This window comes from Azolla caroliniana, unplaced genomic scaffold (assembly GCF_043228905.1).
Source record: "Azolla caroliniana isolate FFs.n. ecotype wild unplaced genomic scaffold, voAzoCaro1.0.p SCAF_6, whole genome shotgun sequence".
In the NCBI taxonomy this organism is placed as follows: domain Eukaryota; kingdom Viridiplantae; phylum Streptophyta; class Polypodiopsida; order Salviniales; family Salviniaceae; genus Azolla; species Azolla caroliniana.
Window position 1 is genome coordinate 12,183,175 of NW_028230441.1, and position 18,526 is coordinate 12,201,700.

Below are 18,526 nucleotides of genomic sequence, written 5' to 3' on the forward strand. Positions count from 1 at the left end.
ACTTTTGACTTCTTCAACCGGTCTGACCCTAGCCGACTAGCCTTCGTCCAATCTGGCTTCCGTCTTCTTCAACCAGTCGGCCCATGTTGAGCTTGTCTTCTTCAACCGAGCACAGAGATGACTCCGGCCTAACCGATTCGGCTGACAACAACATATCATCTCTTTGTATTATCTATATGTTGTTTTCTTTCATTTATTACAGATTCTTTTGTATACGCCTACGCCATTATGGGGGAGTGTCGAATATGATAATATAATGGACATATTCACACTACCCCATTGGACAAACTAAAGTAGGCTATATTAGTAATTAGCATAAAGGATAGTTGCCCTAATTTGGTTAGTATATAACCAACTTGTAACCTAGTTTGTAAGACGATGTTGCCATGTGAATAATACAATTATTGTTGTGTGCTTTATTTTTCCTCTCTCTACCTTCTTGTTTCTTATAGTTTGTTTTTGTCATCTCCGTTCATCTGTTTAATGTTCAACAACTTGTTGTCTTAATACATAGTGTTGTGTTTTACATCGTTATTGTCAACCTTGTTCCCAACACGAAGCTCTACCCGCAAGTTTTTTTTTCCTCTTTATCATCTCTATCTACATTTATTTCTTCTTCTTTCTTCTCCGGTCCATGTAATGAGACCAAGTTTCTACTCATTGTATTTACTTATTTTCTTAATTTGGTGTTGTTTATAATATATCTATATATATATATATATAGCGACAAACCTCACATCGATAGACTTCAAAAAGAGTTACAAAGTAGCATAGAAATATTGCAAACATACCAAGAAGACCGTTTTATGTGGATTAAAGTCCTCACTACCAAGGACCAGGTAGTATTTCTTGTCATTTGTTACTTTCCCCCAAAAGGATGCCATTATAATATGGCTTGAGAGGTGGGGTTAGCAAATCAAGGAGTACCATGCAGGCCTAATAGACGAGGAAAATAGGAATTAGAAAAAGCACCCCCTAATACAATCAAGAAAATTAATGTGTGTGTGTGTGAGTATAACTCCTCTGTAACCGTCTGTGGATGAGGAAGAACTCAAGGTTGTTGTCTTGTTGTTTCTTATTGTACATTCTTCTTACCTTAGTCACTCGTTCGGAGTTTGTGGACTCTCGTGGTATTTCCCTTTCAGGGTTTCCACGTTAAAAATACTTTTGCCTTTGTGTCAGTGCATCATTTATGTTATTTCCGTTTTCTATCATTCTCATTTGTGCTTGATAATTGATTGTGGCCGCTCCCATATTCATCATAACAAACACTCCATTCACTCCTACCTAGCCAAGCCAAACCTCCTACCTTTTCACCCTAGTAAATTTGTTAACTACATGGGCCATGCTCCTTTACTCATCATATTATTTTTCACATCCTTATACATCCAATCTATCACATCTTGAAGCCTTTTCCATTATTTTTCTACTCTTGGACCCGCCACGTCACAATAACATAATGTCACTACGATTTGAAAGTATATATATATACCATGGTAGTGCAAATAGGATTTGAAACCATTTTTGAATTTTTATGATAATTTTAGCATGTAAGAGAAGAGCATGTATATTGTTGCTATTGTAATTGCACTATGCCACAACAACATAATTGCACTACAATTCTTAGGATGATTTGAAACCATTTTCAATTCATTATGATACTTTTAGCATATAAGAGAAGAGCATGTATTCAAACGATATAATTAAGTATGCATGAATAAATCAAGAGGATTATTAAGTATTGTTTTGTTTGTGAAGAACTGTTATCAAACGCAAGTTGTTTTAAGGGATACTTTTGGTTGACATATTGTTATTGAGATTTTCTGTAAGGATCAACTATTATGGATAGTAGGAGTGTATGCACGAAATGTAGCTAATAAAAGAAGATTATTGTCGTAATCTTTGTTGGCTACTCTTAGAGTTGACAAACTAGGACTATTGAGGGGGGATCTCAATCCTTGTTGTGACAATGATTAGTCAACTTCAATGCATTCTATCATGGATACTTTGGAATTACGTGCTTGGGATCAAATTATAGGTGAATATCGAGGGACCCTAGTTACATTTTTCATTTCATATATGAGCTAGTTGATTACTCTTTTCTCAAAAATTTGTCTAAAGATGAGGTGTGCTCTAGATATTTCAAATAATAATGTGTGTAAAGTATCTAGATATTATGGAAGGCAAAATGTAACATGTACTAACTATTTTGATAGAGAGATATAAGTGCATAGTCAATATCTGGCGAGATGGTGTAGATTCATTGAAAATCCAATCTATTCTATCAAAAACATCAACCATGGATGCAAAAATAAAGAGTAATTAACAAATTTGTGAGCATAAGTTGAAGCAAGTGGTTATGGATAATAATTGTCAAAACACATTCTTTCTTCAATTCTCTTCATGAGACCTGTGTTAAATGTACTATGGCTAAGAGTATATTTGGGCAATTAGATTATTTTGATCCACATATCATTGTTTGAGAATGTGAGGATCATTTCACGCATTTATTTCATTCAGATTGGAATATTCATGAGCATGTCAAATAAGCTACTAACATCTGTGTTTGGGATATAGGAAATCATGTAATTCATTACTTGTGCTCGCCCTTGAGTCGATTACTATTCGTAAATATGTTCATCAAGGATGCACTTTCAGTCTTTTCTTGTTTGCATGATTAACTGCCCTCTTTTAATACATTTTCATTATTAGTCAGCATTGGATTGGGTATTAGATGGGATTTCTTTACCATCAAGAAATTCTTGTGTTTAAGCCTTAGTGGATGATCATGTTATACATTTGGGGACACATTCATATATGTTGCAAAAGTTATGTAAGTGTGCTATCTGTTTGCTATTGTTTCAGATTCAAAATATAAATATGAGGAAATGAAATCTTATTTCATGTACAAAGAAGAACTTAGAGAAGGTTGGATGGTTAGAGAGTCGACAAATGCATAGTAGAATCATCAACAGTGAATGATTGCCACATCTTCTCAGGATATGAGCTCCCACATCACACTGGCATTATGTTAAGCACTCGTATATACCAACAGACTATTTCCTTCAGTTATATGATCTTTACACTCAATAATGTCGATAAAGGAAATGGTCGGTCCTACATAGGGTCAAAAGAATGAAGTATATACAATACAAGGAGGTGTTCAATGAAACACTTTCATTTTTTAGGAAAAAGAAAGAAATCATCGAAATACCTTTCTTCACCAAGTGTATACGTTATCACTGCAACAAAGAAAGGAAACAAATCAAATGTCATTTAATTTGTCTAGAGAATCAACCCGAAATTTTCACAGCCATAAAATATATTGAAAACATTCCAGTATTGATAGGCCCTTACAAGACAGCTTAAAACACGCAATTGCAAAGTATGCCAGGTTAACTTAAAACATTTAACTAAAATATGCCCCAGACAAAAGAAACTAAAACTGTAATAAATTTCCTTGGTTTTACTTCTGGGCCAATCAAGAATGCCATTACTCTACTCAGAACTGTAAAGCAAAACAAGGCATCGTGCGTCAAAGCAGGATATGAAAGCATTGCATATAAATAATGTCAAAGAAATTGTATAGATAGATAGTTAGGTAGCTAATAGTGTGTTTTCTAAGCTTTAAGGTCATGGGTATCACAAAAAAAAAAACATCTCTATTTTGATCTTGAGTTGTTGTTTTCTTGCCACAACCCCACCCAGACAGGGTTGAAGAAAACCATTGAGGAAAAGCAATCATGGCATCATGATTTTGTATGAGGCAAATGCTAGACAGTAAAACTAAGAAATCAATACAGATTTGCGAAGAGAGAATGTACACATACACCAAGTGTTGAAGGCTTGTGCTCCAATGCATCACACTGCACTTCCAAAGCATTCACCTCTTCTTCAAGCTCCTTTATCTTTTGTTCGTATTCCTGTGCCTCTCTCCTGACCTTGTTTAGTTGTGTTTCCATCTTCAAAAAGGTGCCGGATGATTGTGTCCTACAAGTGAGCATGCCAGCCATATGACAGTTTTTTACCACAAAACAGCAAAAAAATGAAGAAAGACGGGAATCTGAATCCTCAAGTTCAGAGTTTATGATGACTCAAATGTCAGGCTTCCAATTCAATTTGCTAAAGAGAAGAAGAGATAAGTTTTGTTATTTGAGATGAGAATAAAGAAGCATATATTAGTTGAGCAAAAGGTAGTGTACCTTTCAAGGTCACTAGGTAACCTTCTGAGCTCATCATTGAACTTCTCCAAATATGCATCCCGATTAAATATCACATTATATATGACAACACCATTTCTGCCCCAGAAGGCATAGAAAACAACACCAGCTGCAGCTATAGATAAGAAACACCGACCGGTGGATTCATTATATACATCCGTCTGAAGAGTTACCAGAGATAAGAGGAACAGGAAAACTGAGAGCACACCACACCTCCGAATCACCCTGCAAGACGGACAGTTTAGATTTGATGTTCGATCATATTATATATGGAAGAAAGTTTAGATATTAATCGGTTTGTGGCATCTCATGTACACATTGATCTTGCAAAAACAACAAAGAATGATGACAGAAAGAAATGAAATGGCTGTCAGTAACTCTGCAAGCATGTACATCAGCTTGTGATCAAATTGAGGCAGAAGCTTTACAGTTAGGATTAACATTCGGTTAATTCGTTTCAACACTATCCTGCTCTGCTTCAGGCATGAAACACTAAGTTCAGTTTGACATGATGATTGTGGTCAATAGGAATTTCAGGCACAATCTCTGTAGTAGTAGTAGATTGGTTTTTAATGCTGGATCAATTTTTAGATCTACTGGATGTAGTTTTACGTTTAAATTACAAGAAAAAGTCTCGTATTTCTTTTTGTCTTCTCTACATAGGAATGAGACATGCTTGCGAGGTGTAAGTTAATTCACTACTACAAATTAATATGGACCGTCATCAACACGATGAAGAGAAGGGATATACATAGTACAGATGTAATGAGCCCAAGATTCTATGGGGACAAACGAAGAAAGCAATTTCCATCAATATGAATGTCCTATAAATAGAAAGAACACAACTACTACTTGAATAATAGGCCAAGACCATGAAATGAATGTTTGTATTCCTTTTTGATAAAACCTGAATCCTTCATTCTTAATGTAACAGTGTTTTTTTTTTTTTTTCTATTAAGTACATGGGCTGCCAAATACACACCTGTATTCATTAAACTGAGCCATGGTGTTCCGAAGTCTGAATCCGAAACCCATTAAAATAAGATAATTTATAAACTGAAGAAGCACCATCCCAAAAACCCATACCGGCTTGGAAACAAATACACAGTGTCCTTTATTCGGATCTCCTGGCATGGTTTCAAACCTGATGCATAAATACACACACAAAAATACACTTGATTAATTCCATACTTAAATAAACATCTATCTTTACACACACAAATTCAAATTTGGTTTGATCATTTCTTTGTAAATAATTTCTGTGTTGTGGATTTTCACTTCACCACTGAGGTTTAGCATCAATAATTTAATTTATGTGACTACAAAACCCTTTCTTTTACCTTCAAACCAACTCACAAAGCATCAATCAAACTAAAAGCATCATTATAGGCACCCTTTTCTCCTCAAAAAATGTTTCAAAGGTCTACTAAACAAGAGTGACGATGATGAGGACGAGGACGAGGACGACCACTTACTTGAGCACTTTTTTGCTTTTTATGGTGGCGGCGATTGCAAAGGTGATGAAAGGGAGCGAGAGTGGCAGAATAAAAACATATTCATGGATACAAGTCAACGATTTCCATACAAAGATCTGATATAGGGTGAAAAACCGAACCGTTAAACAATTGAGCCAAAGAGAGTATCCAAAGCAAGCTTGGATCCAAAAGGTCCAAAGAATGCATAAGTCGAGGCCCGAATGTCGGCTCCTAGCAAAATGGTTATTCACAATAAGGCTGGAGAGGACCCACATCAAGCCACCGATGGAGCTGAGGAGAGTGAGGGGCAAGCTTTTGGTCTTGATCGGGCGGTATCCTCGGTAATAGAAGAGGACGAGGTTACCCAATAGCATGAGGAAGCCGCCCGCAGAGATGATGGAGACAGTGATGTAGTCGGGGGCGGAGGGGGGTTTGGGAAAGTGGGGGGTGCTTTCTCGCGGGGTAGAAGAATCAGTGATTGACATTCTTCAGTCTTCTCTGATCTTCTTGTACTCCTCCCCTGCAGGTCTTGGTATATAATATTCCCACAGAGAGTATGTATCTGAATATGCTGCTCTATGCAGACACTGTACGAGAGAGACTTTATGATTGACTGGACTGGACTGGACTGGACTGGACTGGACTGGACTGGACTGGACTGGACTGGACTGGACTGGACTGGATTGGACTGGATTGGACTGGACCTGCTGCTGCTGCTGCTGCTTGCTACCAAAGCAATCGATTATGAATCATTGAGAAGGAAGGGATCAGAGCACTCATCAACATGTATGTAGTCGGGCATATTTCTGTCTGCTCCCCAGTGGGGGCTCCACGTCTTGTCTCCTCGCCTCTTGCCTCTCTGTTCCTTCCTTTCCTTCCTTTCCCTTTTTTTGTGTGTTGTGTGGCCGTCGTTGCTGCTATAAAACATGCTGAAGTCAATGGAATGACTAAGATTAGTTACTACTCTATATCTATCTATCTATCTATCTATATACATACATATATGATATATATATATATATATGCTCAAATCCAATGAACGTCTTGTATCTCTCTCTATTTAGACTCCAAAGAGGCACCATTGTATTTTGGCAAAGTTTTTAACCCCTATCCCAAAAAAATTCCTCCTCCTCATTATCCTCACCAGAATTTTTTAAATTTTAACCCACCAATTCCCTATCACATCACAGTTAATGTCAACCAGAACTCTTTCAAATTCTAAAAGAAAAAAATCATCACATACCCAATTGTATAACATGAACATTTGTAAGAAAATTTTACAAAACCCCTACTTCCTTCTATTGTTATATGCTCTCTCTCTCTCTCTCTCTCTCTCTCTCTCTCTCTCTAATTACTTACTTCTTAGTACAGTTGTTGGTAGCATTCAAAACACGATGCATATTTCAAAGCATGTAGAAGAAAGAAACAAAGCTATATTAATATCTTTTAAGAGGCGAAAATGGCCTATAAGACCAAACAAGAGATGGCATCTTTTGTGTTGTCTCATCTTTCAGAACAACAAATCAAAATAAAATAAATATTACTAAGTAAATAAAATAAAAAGAGGTAAAAGAACCTGGTTTTCGGCACATGTGAGATTCTCAAGCTAGATATATTATAACTTGTCTTCGAAAGATCTCTAGCATAGGTCGATCCAGAATGGAGAGGTCTCCAAAGCGAGGGAAGCACCTATGGTGGTGGGAGATAATGGCCTTTATCTGTTGATGACAAGGGTGGGGAGGTCATGGTACATCGGGTCAGGGCCTACATGCATGACAATTTGCTATTTCCCGATCTATTGTAACCCCTTTGTTATGTCCTATTTGGGAGCCCATTGGTGTATCCCTTCATTGACTTATCACATTAGTAGATATGATGGGGCTAAAGAAAGTTGTGATTGTTCTTTATGGATAAGCTTGTGTGGCTGTACTATTCTCCTTCAACAACTTTTCCCTATGTCTCTTGAGTTCTAGCAAGAAAAGTCCTAGGCTCCGATGATCCTCATATTCCATTACCTTGCGTAGTGGGCCAAAGCCTCATTTAAAGAGACAATGTTATCTTCCTCTTATTTCATAAAAAGCACTACACTTACAAACATAGGGTTCTTCAGCTTCCACTCCTTGACGATGCAATTGGAAAATTCTTTCTTCTAGAGTTATTCGCGTATATTTGCCTACGATGTCATGAAGGATTTGCTTCATGATTTAAAAATGAACTTAAATATTATGTTCAAATACTTGAACCCATAACCTCACACACCAAGTGCGAAGTACACACCACTAGGTTAAGTTATTTGGTTTTAAGGTAATCATAAAGGATATAAAAATAAACTAAAATATTGTGTTGAGTAACAGTTGAGAGACTTGAACCCACAACCTTACATGCCAACTACAAAGTACACACCACTAGACTAGGTTACTTGTTTTTAAAATTATAAATTTCCACGATTGTACTTATCCCATGCCTATTTTCATACATGAAAGCTCAAATGAGCGAGATGTCTATCACGCATCACATGTAATGCATGAACACCAAATGGTGATCATGCATCACCTGCATGTCTTGTACCCTCACATGCATTATATGCATGGGGGCACCTATAAAGAGAGGGGAATCAAGTAAGGGAAGGGGAAAGGAAAGGAATCAAGAGAAAGTTAGAGAAATAATATAATCAAACAAACAAGTTAGCTCATTTGGGAAGAGGCTCGTGTTTCGAAGTTGGAGTCAAGGGTTTGAATCTAGAGTTTAACGAAGAAAATTCGTATCTTGTATCCACATTGTACAATTGGTAAACTCTTGTATTCTTAATATAAAGCTTGTTCTTATCATACCATTTCAATTCTTCAATCATATATTGTCTCTGTCTCTTTAAAATTTCGCCATCTCCCATTAACTTTAGTCCCTTGACTTCGTCGTACGAACCACAACTACCCTGACAATCTAGAGTTTAACGAAGAAAAGTCGTATCTCGTATCCACATTGTACAGTTGGTAAACTCTGATGAGAATCGCGGAATGTTACTAGGCCACAACCGAGTCTAGAATCACAGAAAATGAGGATGGAGGAATCAGAAATGGGAACTAAAGAGTGAACACAAGATGTTTACATGGAAAACCCTAATAGGGAAAAACCACGAGAGCCCACAGACTCTGAACTATCACTATGAAGAGAAGGGGTACAATCAGAGACTTGTAGGCAACGACCTCGAGCTCGGTTTCTTCGCCAGACGGCGGTTACAACAGAGTATCGCTCTCTATCTCTCTCTCCCTCTCTATCGCTCTCTGTCACTCTCTGTCGCTCTCTATCGCTCTCTGTCGCTCTCTCTATACAACAATATGACAACAACAACAACTCCTAATAAGTGTTTGCCCTAGGTCATATTTATACTAATATGCCTTTAGGACTATTTAGAAATATAGCCTTCATGAGCTTACTAAAAAAAACATATCTACAAATATGTCTTCTACATCCAGTTCTCACCGGGTCCTCATCATCTGGTTCTCACCGGGTCTTCTACATCTGGTTCTCAAGATCCCATCCGGAGGGACCGAAATCCCAACAATCTCCCCCTTCACTCCGGCATGGGATGTCTCGTCAGCCCAATCCGCCTCCGGCATGCGTCCAGCTTGTCGGGTGTCAGCACTTTGGTCAGCATGTCCGACATGTTCTCCTCTGTGTGGATTTTTGTCAGCATGAACTCTTGATCTTCTACTCTTTCCTGGATCCAATTGTACCTCTATTGGATATGCTTCGTCTAGGAATGGTAGGCCGCATTCTTTGCAAGGTGGATGACACTCTGACTGTCGTAATAGAGCCAGTATTCCTCCTATCGGATCCCTAGCTCACCGATGAAGACCTTCATCCAGATTATTTCCTTACCGGCTTCCACAACTGCCATGTACTCCGCTTCCGTGGTTGACAACGCAACCGTCTTCTGTAGCCTCGACTGCCAGGAAAAAACTCCCCCTGCATAGGTCATGACATATCCGGATGTAGATCAGTTGGTATCTGCATCAGCCGACATATCCGAATCCGTGAATCCGCCAAGTTGGGGATTACCGGAGCCGAACCGGAGGCACATACTCGTGGTGCCTTTCAAATACCGGAGTATCCACTTGACCGCATTCCAGTGCTCTCTTCTGGGATTGCTCATGAAACGGCTCACCACTCCGACTGCATATCTGATATCCGGCTGGGTACACACCATTGCGTACATCAAGCTCCCGACGGCAGAGGCATATGTTATCTTCATCATATCCAACTCCACTCCTTTCTTTTGTTGGAACCCCTTCACCACGATTCAGGCTTTGTATCTTGGTGGGTTTCTGGCATCTCCCGGTTCAGGTTGTACACCCACTTGTTCCGGAGTGCTCTCGTCCCTTTCGGCAACTCCATCAGTTCATATGTGTGGTTATCATTCAGGGAATCCATCTCGTCCTACATGGCACCCAACCATTTGCGGTTGTGGGTGTCTCTCTTTGCTTCTTCAAAGCTTTCTGGCTCCCCCTCATCGGTTAGCAACACATGCTCTGCATCCGAAAATCTCCGGGGGGGTCTTCTCTCTTGGAGAGGATATCACTGTGCTTGGTTTCTGACTACCGGTTCCTCCGTCTGCTCTGAATCCGAATTCGATTCGAGATCTTTTTTGGTTCTGGTGTCTTCTTCTTCTTCTTCGGTCGGTTCGGTTTCCTGTCCGTATCTGGCCGGTTCGTCGAGTGTCATTCAGTTACCGGCTAACATCCGGTTTTCAACCGGGTATATCCTTGTGTCCTCAAGCCGGTGTCGTGAAGCTTTTCGTCCATAGGGGGAAAACCGAGCGGAGTGAGCAAAACTGGGATGTGCAACGTTGCACACGCACATGATGTATTTGTAAAATATTAAAAAGAACAAATGTAAATTGTAAGAAATGCACCACAAGATTCCTAAATTGTAAATGTGATGTGCACTTATGTGCACATCCACATGAGAAAGAGAGGGGTACATAGGAGTACGAGGTGAGTAATGGGCATAATATTGTGTGTGAGGAGTGGGAATTAAGGCCCCATCAATCCCTCCTCCAAGAATATAAGCAAATATCCCCCATTGAATGAAGGGGATATTTAGTCTCTCCTTTTTGTAACGGCTTTCTCTCCTTATGCTATAAAAGGAGAGGAAGGGGCACCATTGAAGGGGTTGCCTATTTTGAATGAGAAGAGGTATACCACTTAGGTCGAGGGTTTCTATCGGTTTAGGGTTTCTTCATTTCTTTCTTTACTTATCCGATTAGGGTTTACATTCTACTTATGTTTTGAGTCCGGCCCACACGGCCGCGATTGTAATCGCATTGCGGCTTTCATGCCCATAATATACATAACTTCATAAATCTTGTCTCATTCTACTTTCTCTACCGTGCTAATCTCTTCCACTTTGCTCATACCCGTCTTCCCATCTACTCCCTAGTCCAAGACCCCCGTGGTCCCGCCTTATTCTACATGCACGCACGGAAATATGTGACATCTTTGGTGAACCCGACGTGAATAGGCGGCAAGGGAGAAAGAGGATGGAAGAGGAAGACATCACGGAAGTAATGGCGAGGGTTTTTGCAAGGCAAAGAGAAAGACGGGATGAGGCATATGAGTATGATCGATGCGAGTTTGGTCTATGGGTAGCGTCGGTGAAGGCTCCTCGGAGCGCAATGAAAGCATTCCAAGAGTTCGAGCATCATTTTGCTCAACTCTCGGACCGGGATCGAAGATCGGTGGGGCCGGACAAGGTCCTACTATTTTTAAAGTCGGTCGATGAAAAGGGGAGAATGGCCATTTTATCTGAACTCGAAGACGATGAAGGGGCGTACGGCCTCACCGAGGATTGGAACGAGGTAGAGAGGGTATGCTGACGACATGAGGAGATGCGGTCGTCCGCAACACAGTCCGCAAGCAACGACGAAAGGAGGATGGTGAGTGACTACCCGTCACCGCCAACGGAGGAAAGCTCACCGCAGAATGGTTCGAAGGAGCTCAACATCAAAGCCTTGGTACGAGAAGCGTACAAGATCGTGAAGGCACAAATCGAAGTTGAAAAAGGGTCTACTATGGAGACGGGTCGGAGACAATCGGAGGATGCAGAGGAAGAAGCCTCCCTATGCGTGGATGACGGGGACTATGTGGAGGCTGGAAGAGCATACGACGGTGACGTGGGAGAGGGTGCGGAGCAAGCAACCCTCTCGTCTTGCGGTGAATGGACGGCCATGGATGAGGCCGGTGACTACGGAGCGGGGAGCGCCACTTCGAGAGTGGGCAGAGGATTCGAGACACGATGGCCCGAAACATCAAGCGGGGAGAAGACGAGCGGCGGTGCCGGGATCTTACCCACACCGGTTCTAGAGACTCCGGCATCCGGCCCGAGAGCCGGTGTGAGACCTAGAGTGACGGACGGTGGCGGTGGCAAGTGTCGAATACGAGTGTATAATGGCCGTATTCACACTATCCCTTTGGACAACCCAAGTTTGAGCTATTTCTGTAAATAGCATAAAGGGCAGTTGCCCTAGGATAGTTACTATATAAAGTGACTTCGTAACCTTTAGTGGAGGGGGGTTGTCATTTGTAACCTTCATTGCGTGCCGATCCGCCTCGTTTGCCACGACTATGGGGCCTATCTTCGTCCATGTACAACATCTTGTTGTCGGTGTGCGTACTTGTTGACGCACCCGCATGATTTTCCTCCACGAGCAACATCGACTGAAGCTCGAAGAACGAAAGCGTAATCCCCCTTGTGCAGACCGCCGTTCGGAATGCTCCGAACTTTGACTCTAACCCTCCAAGACAAACCTGCACCATTTCGTCCTCCTCGACATTCACGTTGATGGAGGTGAGGGAATCGCAGATCTCCTTGATTCGGGCCGTGTAATCGGCCACATACTGATCTTTCTGTCGGACATTGCTGAGCTCCTATCTAAGTTGCAACTTCTTGCCCATTGTGCTAGCGCAAAAAATCCTCTTGAGATTCGCCCATGCATTCTTTGGTGTCTTAGTATCCCGAATGTAGCTCAAGAGCTGGTCTCTCACACAGGATGCGAAGCAGTAAAGAACTCTGCTTGCCGCTTGTTCCCAAGCCGGAAAGTCTCTATGTGTCGATTCGGGTGCTGCATCATTAACACCTTCAATATAACTCCAGCAACCATTACCAAGCTGATACTGGTGCATCTTGTACGACCAAGATGCGTAGTTGCTCCTGTCGAGCTTCTCAGTCGGTAGTGAGCTTCCCATGCATCTGTCCATATTGTTGTCTTATCCTTTCCGAAAGCAACAGCTTAACTCAGTCTTTAGCCCTCACGCTCTAATACCATATAAAAGAATACGTGTGCAGAAGAGTATGCGTAAGAGCACAGAGTATACAGTTCAGAATTACGTCAGTTCGATAAAATGCAAAAATCATAGAGAAAGAGAGGGAGAGACAGAGTTCACAGAAAATACAAAACTATATTCAAAAAATAATTCTCTGTATGTTCTTTGTACATATTTCATGCTCAATGAGCACCTTTTATACAAGCCTTGACTATCGGGCTGACACAAGTACTGACAGTACTTGACCGCTCATAAATGAGCCTTCTACACTAACTCCCAAAACTATTCCTTACGAGGAATAAAGTTCTAACGGCCTTTTGGTTTAAACACCGCCACAACCATATTTTGCGTACGATTTTATGCATCTAGTCTACACACTGGGTTACGCACCCGTTTACGCACCCAATGTTGAGCTTGTCTCTCAACATAAGGTTATAATGTACTATCCACCGGAATGAGACTTCGCATCTACATAGCATACATCGGTGTGTACGAGTTCCATAATGGTTTTCTTCTGAATCGAGGGCCTCGATCGAAATGCGACTCTATTTTGTTTGTTGATTAGGCAATCGGCACACTTATCCAGATGCACTTTCTTCACCTCCGGTAGGAGTTATTTTTAGGCTAGCATCTACATTCCCTTCTGGCTCATGTGGCATAGCCTCTTATGCCATAGCTCACCGGTTGTGTCGGTTTCCACCTTTACCTCATTTCGGCATAATCAAGCATGCATCATGTTGGGAATTTGGTCCCTCTGGATGGGATCCAGATGAGCCGGATCGGATAAGCCAAAGGAAGGAACCAGACCGGATGGGTTCGAAAGGTACCCAGATACTGGATCAGATGGATTCGGAAGGAGTCCGGCCGGATCCGATATGAACCAGCAAATAGGAACATATTAGTAAATATGTTCAAAAGTGACCGTTGAGGTCATATTAGTAAATATGTTCAAAAGTATAAATATAACTAGGGCAACAATGTTCATAATGATGTTGTTATCATTGTACAGAGAGAGAGACAAGGAGAGAGAGAGAGAGAGCGAGAGAGAAACAGAAAAAACCGTTCTGTTGTAACCGCCGGTTCATGAAGGTAGAGCTCGAGGTCATTGCCTCTGAGTCTCACATTGTTGTACCTCTCGTCTATAGTGATCCTGTTTGGAGTTCCGAGAACTTCGGTGGTTTTTCCTCTTGAGGTTTTCCACATTAATACTCTGTGTCGTCTAATTTTCTATGTTCTATTTTCTTTCATTGAGTGAGTGAGACTCGGTTGTGACCGAGCACTATTCCTCACAATTTGGTATCAGAGCATGGAGGATCCATTCGGCGGCATATTCAACCTCACCAGCTCCAACTACTCAGTGTGGAAGTCGACGATGAGGGACATGCTCATGGTTAAAGATCTACGGTTGCTAGTACAGTTAAGAGACAAACAACCAGACAAGATTGATGCATTAACATGGGAGGTGATGGATATGAAGACGACAACCTATATACGATGTTTCATCGACATGAGCCTATACAAAAACTTCAATGAAGAGAGTAAGGCTCATGAACTCTGGGAGAAGATAGGCATCCTGTTTGAGAACAAGAATGTCGTAAACCGAGTCTCGGTCTTCCGGAAGTTAGTGAAATTCATATATCAAGACGACTCTAGTATGACCGAGCACATGAATGCCTTCCAGGGGCTGATAAACCAAACAACCTCATTGGAAGTACCTCTAGCCGACGAGGTACTCGCGTTCATGTTGTGGGGTTCCCTCCCGGATAGTTGGGAGACGCTAGTTATCACTTTGGGCAACGCCGGGGCAGAAGGTAAACACCTGTCCCTAGCAAGGGTAAAATCAATCTTGCTGGATGAAGAAGATCGCCGGAAGGACCGGGAGTCCGGAACTGATCCGAAGGCCTTGTGTCGAATACGAGTGTATACTGGTCGTATTCACATTGTCCCTTTGGACAACCCAAGTTTGGGCTATTTCTGTAAATAGCATAAAGGGCAGTTGCCCTAGGATAGTCACTATATAAAGTGACTTTGTAACCTTTAGTGAATGGGGTTGTCATTTGTAATTGTTGCTATTAAGAAATAAAACGCTTCGTTGTACCTATCTCTCTCTCTCTCTCTCTCTCTCTCTCTCCCTCTCTGTGTATCTTGTTCATTCTCATACACAGGTCCTTCAACATCACAGATGTTGTTTGTTCTTCCGCATTAACGACCTTGTCCCCAACATTTGGTATCAGAGTGTTGGAGGTTCTTCAACCCACTGTCGGCTGTCATAGTACACCACACAACATTCTGGTTCTGTTTTTCTTGAAGAACAGAGAAGAGAGAAGACAAACAAGAAGTCTGCATGTCACTGTGTTAAATCACTAATTGGAGTAAGCTAGCCGGTTGTACACTGTTCTTGTGATTGTAACCACTTGAGGTGAGCTCCTTGTGCAACACCTGACCCAATCGTGCTTCATTTGGTTAAACAACGTCCGAATAGGTCACCGGACGCTATTCACCCGCTTGTTGTAACCACCCGCTGTAGATTGGTCTCCAGGCAACAACCAAATTTGTGCTTCATTCGGCTGATCGACATTCGGGAGGATCAGTTGGGTCCGTCCCTCTCATCGCTGCAGTCATCCGAAGCAGAATTGGCCTAAACAATCGGTTTCTTGTGATTAGTATTCGGCATACAATCGGAAGCTAACTGAAGTCACTCCAAGAAGGTTCAACAAACAAGTATCCGAAACCAAACCGACTCGGGTTCAAGACCGACTAGAACGATATCGGGTGAGCCGATTGGCTGCACCCCACTAAGGTTCCTAGTCAACTCCGAACAGAGTCTTACCAACCGAAACCGAATAAGATGGCATCAACATTCGGCTCATCAGAGATGAGTCTAAGGAGGTTCGATGGTTTGAACTTCAACTTCTCGAAGGAACAAATGCAAGACTATCTCATAGTCAAGGATCAAATAGACCCGATTGAGAATGAAAATCCTCCAGAAGCATACAAGGCAAACGAGTGGCTAAAGCTGGACAGAATCGTCCATGCCACTATTCGGATGCACTTGTCGGAGTCAGTGTACTTCACAGTGCAATCATGCTCGACAGCTTTTGAACTTTAGAAAACACTATTGGAAACTTATGAAAAGAAGGTCGCCGCAACAAAGATGTATCTGATCTGGCACCTCTACAACTTGCGGGTGAAAGAATCTGATTCGGTTCAGGCACATGTCAACGAGTACGAAAGCCTAAGCTCCCAAATATCGTCTCAGGGGTGGCAATAGAGGATGAACTTAGAGCAATGATACTCATGAGTAGTCTCCCCTCTTCTTGGGAAACTTTCGTCACAACCGTGTGCAATGCTTCAACAACTGCCATTAAGTACTCCGAAATCACGAGCACAATCCTGACTGAAGCAGCTCGGAGAAAGTGTTTCGCCAAAGACTTGGCAGATGAAGCTTACGTAGTACAAGGTTCGATCGACCGATCGAACAACCGGGGAATAAGTTCTTCCCGACTGCCGAACAATCAGCGCAGCCAGAGCAAGTCCCGAGACAACCGAATTTGCAACTATTGCAAGAAACCGGGACACATCAAAGCCGACTGCCGGGTACTCAAAGCAAAATCCGACAAAGCTCAGAGAGCGAATCAAAAGAGTAGCCAGCATGAGGAGGTCACCTACGTCGGCTCTTTAGCCGAAATTTTGACGACCAACCCGAACATACTGTGACCAACCCGAACATATTGTCCATAGAGAACCCAGTCGAATCAGAAGTTTTGCTTACGATTGAGGAATTGAGCACATGGCTCCTGAACTCGGGCGCATTGTATCATGTGACACCTCACCGATCTCAGTTTCGGCAATACTCGGACTAGCACTCCGACTCAGTTCGAGTCGGGAACTTGCAACACTGTGCCATAATCGGAATTGGCACCGTAGAGCTCAACCTTCCGGGTGGCTCTAAACTTGTACTACACAACGTCCGACACGTTCCTGAGCTTTCAAGACCCTTGATCTTAGTCGGACAACTTGACGAAGCCGACATCCGTGCTGGGTTCTCATCAGGAGGGTGGACACTCCACAAAGGGAACCTCCTGCTTGCTCAAGGACCAAAGGTACACTCTTTGTACCCTTTATATGTCACACTCAAAGAGGGTGACTTATTTTTGGTTGATATCCCTGTGTCATCGTTATGGCACGGACGACTTGGACACCTCAGCAAGGCCAACATAACGCACCTATCCAGAGCCGGTTACATCCCTAAGCTCTCCTTCTCGGATCACCAATTCTGCAAGCATTGCCAATACGATAAATAGGTAGCCGCATCACACCCGACATCAGCACCAAGAGAATCGAGTCCCCTTGATTTGGTCCACTCGGACGTCTGTGGCCCGATGCCACATCAGTCTCTCGGCAATGCTTTGTACTTCGTCAGTTTTATTGACGACTCGACTCGGAAGGTGTGGGCTTACCCCATTAGAACCAAAGATCGGGTGTTCTCGATCTTCTTCGAATGGCTTGCAATGGTCGAAAACCAGACCAGTCGGAAACTAAAATGTCTTTGAACCGATAATGGAGGAGAATTCAAGTCTGACGAATTCGTCAAATTTTGCCAGGAACGTGGCATTCAAAGTGAATATACGACACCCTATAGGCCGGAGCAGAACGGAATCACTAAACACATGAATCAGACGATTCAAGAACGCATAGTATCCATGCTCCAACACTCCAGACTATTGGATGGCTTCTGGGCAGATGCTCTACTTACGGCAATACACATAATAAATATGTCACCAAGTAGACCTCTAGGACTTAAAATACCTCAGGAAACATGGACCGACAGTAAGTGGAATTATGACAAGCTAAGGATCTTCGGCTGCGAGGCGTATGCCCTCATACCGAAAGATGACCACCGGAAACTCGAACCAAGATCAAGGAAATGCGTTTTCCTTGGATATGGGCCCGACGGCGAGATCAGATACCGACTCTAGGACCCTGAGCACAAACAAATCGTCTAAAGTTTGGACATCGTGTTCAACGAGTCAACTATGCATAAAATAGTCGAAAGGCCTATTGAAGTCCGCAGGGTAATATTTTCCGAAGTGCCAACCCTTCATGAAGGCCCAACCCACAACATGAGATCGGTTTCACGGGTAACTAACACCTCCCGTCCTAAATCCACTGATTCAGCACAGCTGAATGGCTCGATTTCCAACCATCCGACACCTATGCACAACATGAGATCGGTTTCCGGAAAGGTACACTCATGGAATTTTCTTTACCGACGTCGGCGAACCGACGTCTTACGAAGAAGCATCGGCATCTGCCGACTCATCTACCTAGCATCTGGCGATGGAGTCGGAAATGCACTCCATTCACGCAAACAAGACTTGGGACTTGGTCGAATTATCGAAGAATCGACTAAAAGAGACGTCCGACTCGACCAATCCAAAGTACAAGGCCAGATTAGTTGCGAAGGGATTTTGACAAGAATATGGTGTTGACTTCAACGAAATCTTTT

The 18,526-nt window shown here is 42.3% G+C and overlaps 1 protein-coding gene across 2 annotated transcripts; it reads right to left on the bottom strand.

Annotated features, from left to right (window-relative positions):
- Window positions 1–2,883: 2,883 nt before the first annotated feature.
- LOC147863103 (uncharacterized) lies at window positions 2,884–6,195 on the bottom strand. Of its 2 annotated transcripts, none has more exons than XM_087321907.1 (5): window positions 5,696–6,195; window positions 5,203–5,364; window positions 4,203–4,445; window positions 3,831–3,990; window positions 2,884–3,242 (listed from the first exon to the last, which is right to left on the bottom strand). In XM_087321907.1, the coding sequence occupies exons 1-5, from the start codon at window positions 6,178–6,180 to the stop codon at window positions 3,240–3,242; spliced, it is 1,053 nt and encodes a 350-aa protein (XP_087178033.1). In that variant the 5' UTR covers window positions 6,181–6,195; the 3' UTR covers window positions 2,884–3,239. The 2 variants fall into 2 exon arrangements, with proteins under 2 accessions (XP_087178033.1, XP_087178032.1); XM_087321906.1 differs by having other exon boundaries at window positions 3,825–3,990.
- Window positions 6,196–18,526: the final 12,331 nt, after the last annotated feature.